Raw genomic sequence first — 8,686 nt, 5'->3', positions numbered from 1 at the left:
AAATTGGAGTCTGTGGCAAAAACAACAAAGCCGAAGTGTACCTTTAGGCTTTTGGTCAAGGAAACTGCCCTCATCTGGAGTGCAATATACACCTTTTGAGAAGCAGCTGTTAGCTGCATATTGGGCTTTAGTAGAAACTGAGCAACTAACTCTGGGTCATGAAGTGGTATTAAGGCCTGGAATTCCAATTATGACTTGGGTAATGAGTACCCCAGCTTCTCACAGAATTGGACATGCACAAGAGGCAAGCATAATCAAATGGAAGTGGTATATTCAGAATAGGTCCAGAGCAGGCAAAAATGGAGTTTCTGCTCTACATGAATCTGTGGCGAACATTGATACTGAGAGCAATGAAAAACCCCTTGAATCTAAGCAACAGATGGTACCATCCTTAGTGAAATGGAATAATGGATATGACGGACTAAATGAAGAACAGAAGAAACATGCTTGGTTTACTGATGGGACAGCAAAATATTTAGGACAGAAGAGACATTGGAAAGCAGTAGCCTATAACCCCTGTACAAGGAGAACTCTGGAAAGTTCTGGGATAGGTGGAAGTAGCCAATATGCTGAACTGATGGCAGTGCATCAGGCCATCAGAGCAGAGAAAGGAGGACAGTGTCATATATTTACTGACTCGTGGGCGGTAGCTAATGGATTAGCTACGTGGATGCCTATATGGAGGAATCAGAATTGGGAGATTCATGGCAAACAAGTTTGGGGTAAAGAGTTATGGGAAAATATATGGGACATGTCTTTGGTTACAGATCTGTCAGTTTTTCATGTTGATGCTCATGCAACCCTGACCACACCAGAACGTGAGTACAATGCACATGCGGATCGACTAGCAAAGATTGCTACTGAATGTATTGTCCCTACTCCGACTCCAACTGATGACCCAGCCTTAGCAAGATGGGTCCACCAGACTGCTGGCCATTTAGGGGTCCAGGCCACCCATCGATGGGCACAGGATCGAGGTATCAGTATTTCTCATGCGTTGTTAAAACAAATAACAGAGGAGTGTTGTATATGCCAATTAGAAAAAGAACGAACTCTTCCTAGGATAGTTACTGGAGAAATAGCAAGGGGAAAAGTTCCAGCCCAAATTTGGCAGATAGATTATATTGGCCCACTACCCCAGGATAAAGGATGTAAATATGTATGTACGTGTGTTGACACCTATTCCGGTGTACTAGTGGCTTGTCCTTATAAAGACGCAACTCAGAAAAAACACCTGTAAAACTCTAGATATTGTAAGTTTATATTATGGAACCCCAATGCAGATTCAAAGTGACAATGGGTCACATTTCAAGGGCAAAGAAGTGAAAAGATATTGTGTGTTGAATAATATAGAATGGATATATCATATTCCATATTACCCACAAGCATCTGGGCTAATTGAAAGAATGAATGGATTGTTGAAAGAACAGCTGAGAAAATTAAGCTCAAATAATTCATATCGACATTGGAAGGATAATTTGTCTATTGCCTTACGTAATTTGAATAATAGGCCCTTAGGGGGAAGTACACCTCTAGCCAGAATGATGACCCCAAATCTGCAGATCAGAGAACAGCAAACATGTGAGATCCAAAACATTGAATTTTGGACTGTGAGGGAAGATGTCCCACTACCAAGTCCAGGAACACCTGGTTCAGCAGGATATGATTTACATTGCATAGAGAATTTTAGGTTAAATAGGAAAGAGATAAGAAAAACCCCTACTGGAGTATGTATGAGAATCCCCAAGAATCATCTTGGACGGATATTACCTAAACCAGGATTAGCGGCTCAAGGAATACATGTATTGGCTGGAGTGATAGATTCTAATTATCAAAAAGAAATTGTTGTGACACTCCAGAATATGGGTAAAAAACCTGTACAATTTTGTAGAAATGATAGGATGGTTCAAGTCATTATTATCCCCTGTGAAAAAATACCCTTTGTGAAAACTGACCCTCCTCCCAAAATAACTACTAGAGGGGCAAAAGGGTCTTGCTCCATTGATAGAATAAAGTCAGGAGCTAAGGTATGGGTAAAACGGAAGCCAGATGATATTCCAAAGGCTGCAGAAGTTATAGCCCATGGGAAGGACAACACTGTAACAGTTGTCTATTCAGGGGAAAATAATTACCAAATCGTACCCCTGAACCATATATTTTACCGTGAATAGGTTATAATAATAGATTCACAGACTATTCTTTTTGTCCTTTGTTTTGGCTAACCTTGTTGCTAGTTTTGTTTCCTTCAGGCTTAAGCACCCTGCACTTTCTGGTGACTGCCTAAGCATGTAGCATTCTTGGAATTCCTGCCAGCTCGTTAAAGAAATGACCTCTGGAATGGGACTTTTTGGGGGCAGGGCCATCTCTACATCCAATTTCAGCATGAAGAAGCTATGGAAAATGAGACCTTCACCCCTCACCCCAAGATTTTGAGCCCCAATCGTTCAAGGGGGGTGGAAATGATGATAGTGTTCTGTTTACTTATTTTGTGTTATCCTTGCTGTGTTGTTTTATTGTTATGATATTATTGATCCTATGTAATGGATACAAGGATTTAGGGGTGGACATTTGAATTATTAATAATTATTTTGGGGATGATTGATTGAAGAGATTATCTTGCTGGGACCTAGGGGTGGATCGCATTTGAATCGTTAACCAATGTTTGGGAATGTTACTGAATGATATGTTTTGCTTTATAATGAATGATATGTTTTAGTTTCCTTTGTAATTGGATCACAATGTATGTTCTAGGATACATGGCTGATTAGATTATGTATCCTATAACAAGGGGTGGAGTGTAACCAGAATGGCCTTTGTTTTCTTTGAATGACTCAGCTTACCTCATTGAGCCTCTGGACACTGTGGCTTGCTCTTCCGGGGCAGGAGGCCCGGGGAGCATGCCGGGAAGCAGACAACTTCCTGTGTGATGAGTCATGGGGCTTGCTGAGGGGAGGTGTTAACCTCTACCCTAGGGGGAGGGGCCAACTCAGGAACCAATCGGCCCTGGTCATTCGGGCGGAGCTTGATGATGTCAAAAACCCTATAAGAGGGGAGAGGACAGCTTGAAGATCCTCTCTTTTCCTTTTCCGGTTGGAGCCAGCGACAGTTACGACAGTTACGTCAGTTACAGCCACAGTTACAGCCACAGCTGAAGCAGGAGCTGCCAGTAGCAGAGCTAACCTACGGGAGAAAGCTGAACAAAGACTTCAGGCCATTACAGCGACAGTTACAGCGACAGTTGGAGCCAGAGGCAGTTACAGAGGCAGTTACGACAGTTACGTCAGTTACAGACACAGACACAGCTGAGGCAGGAGCTGCCAGTAGCAGAGCTGATCTACGGGAGGAAGCTGAACAAAGACTTCAGTCCAGTGGGTAATCTTATTACCATAAAAGGGGGAAACATGATTTTGCTTTACGCAATCATGTTTCTCTGTAGCCTCCTGGTTACTCTTTCAAGGCGTACTTATTGGGCCTGGAAGATTATGATCAACATATCAAAATGGGGCTTCTGGTTCATGGGTTGGTTACTGTGGAGCCTAAATAAATGTTTTGATTCTTCTGCCTTCTACTTTGAGAGTTTCTTATATCCGGCGGTTCCGAACCTTTCAGACATGTTTATGATCCTCTTTGAGATTATAAACTCGGTCCTCCTGATACACTCCTTGAGAAGGGAGAAATGTTTTCACTTGAGGTTGAATTTCCAGGCACACCAGGGTGGGGTTCCAGGGTCCCAGAGAATAAGTTCTTTGGCCTTATATTTAGCCAAGAATTGATTAAACAGCAGGATTTGCTTACGGCCCTTTTCCAATTACCCAACTATTTATTGCCTCAATACTCATGGACAAGTCGGCACAATAGATAACATCACAGAAATAAAAACATGAATTTGGACAAACTTTGAGAGATGGTGGAGGAAAAACTGGCCTGGAGTCCATGGGGTCACGAAGAGTTAGATATGACTGAACAACAACCACCAAAATAATCCCATTCTTAGCTTTGGATAATTTGATTGGCTTAATTTCTAACATTTTCGATGCTCTGCCTTGACCTGACCCTTCCAAGCCCTCTTACTTTAAAACAGAAGCAAAGCTGGGAGTGTGACCCAGAGGAAGTGAACAGAATGGAACGTTGAGGATTGGTCAAAAAAATGGAGGGAATTGCAGTTTAGATAGTTCTCTTTTAACCTAGAGCAGATGTCTCCAGTTTTTTTTTTTAACAATGCATAGCTATCAGTAAAACATCTTGGAGAATAACCTCTGGATTTATGCATATCTAGTTATTTGTAATTTATACACATGTGCTACTATATTAATGATTATGGACATTATAAAATTCAGACAAAATAGAAATTTTTAAGGACAAGAAAAAATAAAATAACAGTCAAACCTAGTATCAATAGGGAACCACCAGAGTTTATTAAGTAGGGGGATAGTGACAAGGTCATATCTGTGCTGAAGGAAAATCACTTTGGCAGCTAAGTGAAGGATGATTTGGAGTGGGATAGAATTGAGACAGAGGTAAGAGGTGATGCTAGGCTAACCTAGGCAAGAAATGCTGTGGGGGGAGAAAAGAAAATATTTAGCACAACTGATATGTGGGGTGAGGGAGAATGAGGTGCCTAAAATGACACCGACAGTGTGAATCTGGGTGATTGGAAGAATGGAGGTGCCCAGAGTTGTGGATTTGGAAGGAAAATTGAGGTTAATGATAAAGACCATACCTTCGCTGCTAAGAGCAGGATATTTGTCCTCCCTGGGGACACCTGCTGTAGCTATGAGATGATTGTAGGAACAAAGGGTAGGTGCAGTTAAAATAGTTCTCACAGGGAGAGTTTTGTGCTCACCTTCCTGTCTTCTTCCCAGATTCTTCATGGATAAACCAATCTTCTACATGATTCCATAGAGAGAAGTGTTTCACATCAAGCCAGTTCTCAACTGTCACTTCCAATGGCCAATTTAACTCTCATTCTCCCACTAGTCTGTCTGTAGCTGTGCCCTTAATGTAACAATTTTCTATAGTTTCTTTAATAGCTGCATCAGAAGTAGATTGGAAATGTACCCATTTATATGCCTATTGTCTCACCTTGACGGCAGCAAAGATGGTAGTAGTCCCAATTTTCCTTGAATGTGGTATGACAAAGGGAAGTGGTGTGAGAGAAAGCTGGAGAGGTAGGTTGACACCAGGACATGAATATTAGGCTAAGGCTTATTCTATCTGGTAGGCAATAGGAAATCTTTGAAGATTTTTAAGGTGAACAATAAGATCACCAGAGATGAGCATCAGGAAGAAACATGTAAGCCTATTTCTTCCGAGATGCCTTGGAATTGGACAAAACCTTATTCAGCATTAATTTTTATAGTAAACTTTCATATACTTGACAATGATTATTTTCTCATCTTCTTTAGAATTTTTTAAGCCCTTAACCCCATTATCATTTCCTTATAGGACTTGCTCTTCACACTTACATTCTTTTATCCAATTTCTTTTTACTCAAATGTGTGAAATTTCCCTACAATGATAGTTTGCCTCCCCATAGTGAAGATGCCAGTGAAGTGTTCTGGGTGTCCACCTGCCATCCCTCTGTGACATCTCTGAGTCCTGTTCTTGCTCAAATGCTCACCACATGCCTTTCCACGGCCCTGTGTGTGTGTGTGTGTGTGTGTGTGTGTGAATCTAATCCTTAATTCTTTGGAGGCAGTGGTTTTTCACCTCTCACTGCCAGAAAGCAATACTAGTAAAATGTTAGCATCAAAAAATGGGCCTTTGCCTTCACGAGAAGCTTTCGGTCAGTAAGTTTTAAAAGGTGCTTTGAGCAATCCAGTAGTTTCTTCATAGCTTCTTAAAAACAAATAGATGCCAAATCAAACAGAGAACACAAAAATAAGTATCTCACTAAGGGCCTTGAAGAAGGTGGGAAGGTCCCATTCCATTTCTTTCTTGTGCACTCCCATTAGCATACCTTGGCACTTACCTGTTATTTAAAATAGCAATATAACATTGTTGATTCATATTCACATTTAAGATATGTGGCTTTCTCTGAGTGATTCTCATTTGTTCTACTTTATTTCCAAAATAGGATTTTACCGTTAATTCTTACCTACACACTTTCTTCTTTGTATTTTTCCGTTGTTGGCTTATGGGCAGCTCCTTTGTTCCTCCATGAGAAGTTTATATCTTTAGTAGGTTGTTACCAAACAAATTCCAGTGTTATTTATTTTTAACTGTACTATTTTTTCAATTTAACAAAGAATATTTAAGTAAACAAAACTATGTTGTTCCTCATGACATCAAAAACACAAAACATTCTGGTCAATTTTGAGCTAAGTATTTGCAGATATTTCAAATGTCATGAACTGTTTAGTTAATCTTGATGGAAACATGTTGCCAGCACCAAAGGAAAATTACAAATGACTTCAATTATTCAGGGAACTAGGATTCAAATTATTTCTTCCTCCTCTTTAGAGCTTCCATAGCCTGACAAGCCAATGTGCCTACCCTGTTTAAATTCAAAATAAATCTGCATCATCAAATTTGGGTCATACATTTTAGTATTTAAAATACTATAAAAAGCCACTAAATCTAAACAAGAGACAAATATCTTCAAAGGCCTGTTATGATGGTCTTATAAGACTACCAACAGTCAGTGGTTATATGATGAAGCTTTATGCAAAAAGTTTACAAAATCAAATATTTTAGGACCATGTGATCATTAGTCAGTAACTTGCACTTTTAAAACGTATTAAGAGAATGCAATGGTGATGATTAGGACTAGGTAGACCTTTGAGGGAAGGGGCCCCTCCCATAGAGGTAACCATGTGCCCTAGCCCCTCAAAATCTTCAAGGACTGGGTCTACATCCACAATGACTGGCCGTTGACAGCTGGGAGAAGGGACATAGTCACTACCTCGCAGCAGTCTGTAAGAGGCAGCTATTTTACAGTTCCCCTTTATTAAACCACTTCTCTACTTTTTTTTCTCATACTTCTTCTTCCTTAGACTTCTCCTTGTCCTGGTTGGAGTGAAAGAAGGAGGTCAAAGGAAGGAGGAAAGGGGTTTCTTCTTTCCCCTTCAGTAGGAGCAGAAAACAAGTAATTTTGCCAGCAGGTGGCCTGAGGTGGGGAGGGGGTGGGGTGGGCAGGAAAGGCAGTCTCTGCACCTGAATTCAGTTCCTGGCTATCTTCCATCTTCCTTTCCTGAGAATAGGTTAGAGATGAACTATCCTGAAAATGACACTGTTGGCCTCTTGGGTAATCCTGAGTTTGGGTCTGGCACTGGGCTCCCAGAGTGAGATTTCCTTAATAGGGTGTTTGTCTAAGAAGCCTGCTAGTAATGCAGCTGGGAGCACTAAAATGACATCACATGGAGCCAGGAACCCTGGACCTCCCCACCCCTCTGTGATATTCCTACATTAGTAAAGAGCGATTTCCCCCAAAGTAAATGGGGAGGGTTTGTTCAGCAATTCCCCAAGGACTTTTACCTGCCACGCAAACCTAGTAGGCTCTTTGAATGTTCTGTTTTCTGTATTTATTCATGGGTACTGGTATCCTTTCGATCTTCTATATTTTCTATAGCTGTGCCAATCTGATTTGATCTCCATACTGTACGTTAAATAACTTTGCAGGAGAAAACCCAGCAGTCCACTTTTAGGAAGACCTTGAAGTCACTCATACCCAAATTTTCATGAAGAAATAAAGGTTAGGGCATAATAATCCCAAGAGAGAAATTGACCCATGGGGTCAAGCATCCAGGACCTGACTTACAGCTGGATGTTCCCTGAGTCCTTTGAGAGAGGCCTGAGGCATAAGTGATAAGAATATCTTGCACAATTTGTACACCACACATCTCAAAAATTTCTCTAGTAGTTATGGACTCCATTTCATCAGTGTGAAACCAAAAGTCAAGTGGTGTCACTTGACCCCTCTAGAAGCTGACAGGATTTAAATATGGAAGAGACCTTAGCGATGGAGTCCAACTTCCTGAAGTAAATGAGGCCGGAAGAGGAAAAGAATTTTCCTAGAGACACACAGTCCATCATGTGCAAAGACAGGTTCTGGATCCAGGTCCACTGGCTCACACCTGATGCCGCTGCCACTATCCCACACTGTCTCTCTCAGAGAAAAGCTTCAGAAGGCACAAGTACACAGTAAGGTTAGGAGAATGGAGAAATGTTAGACTGTGGAAGAGGTGATTGAGAGAGCGACTTAAAAATGACTTTCAAGTATCAGATAGTTTGGTGTGGCAGTTTGTCAGTCAGCCTTGTTGAGGACAGAACAAGTAGAACTGTCCTGGAAATTCAAAGGGAGCTGGTTAGGTGAAATAGAAGAAAGTACTTAATTTCAGTGAGGGTTGTTAGCCAGACAACCTCAGCTAACTAAAGTTATCTTTAAAAATATGTTATGCATTTTTGGGGAGAGCAAGGGGGTTGAATTTGTGCCAATTCTGCCAGGATGCACTGTGGAATATATATATATTTTTTACACATACATACACATATATACATATACATACATATATGTGGATATATGGAATATACTTGTGTGGATACAATCCCTTAAACTCTTTCACATCATGTACTATACTCTGGAAAAAATGGTAAGAGTGTACAGCCTCTAGAAAACAAATTTGACTTTGAAAAACAACAGGAAACACTGACTATAAAGGAAAGGAATAAACATTTATATAATGTC

At 40.7% G+C, this 8,686-nt stretch overlaps 1 protein-coding gene across 1 annotated transcript in view; it reads right to left on the bottom strand.

Moving 5' to 3' along the window:
• Positions 1–6,441: 6,441 nt before the first annotated feature.
• Positions 6,442–8,686, bottom strand: part of PRKG2 (protein kinase cGMP-dependent 2) — a 123,829-nt gene continuing 121,584 nt past the window's right edge. The window contains exon 19 of the mRNA XM_036764391.1: positions 6,442–6,474. Within this exon, the coding sequence (XP_036620286.1) occupies positions 6,442–6,474 (33 nt within the window). The remainder of the gene's footprint in view (positions 6,475–8,686) is intronic.

The sequence above is a fragment of the Trichosurus vulpecula genome, chromosome 6 (assembly GCF_011100635.1).
Source record: "Trichosurus vulpecula isolate mTriVul1 chromosome 6, mTriVul1.pri, whole genome shotgun sequence".
NCBI lineage: Eukaryota > Metazoa > Chordata > Mammalia > Diprotodontia > Phalangeridae > Trichosurus > Trichosurus vulpecula.
Note: the sequence above shows the minus strand (reverse complement) of the source record. Positions and strands in the feature narration are given on the sequence as shown.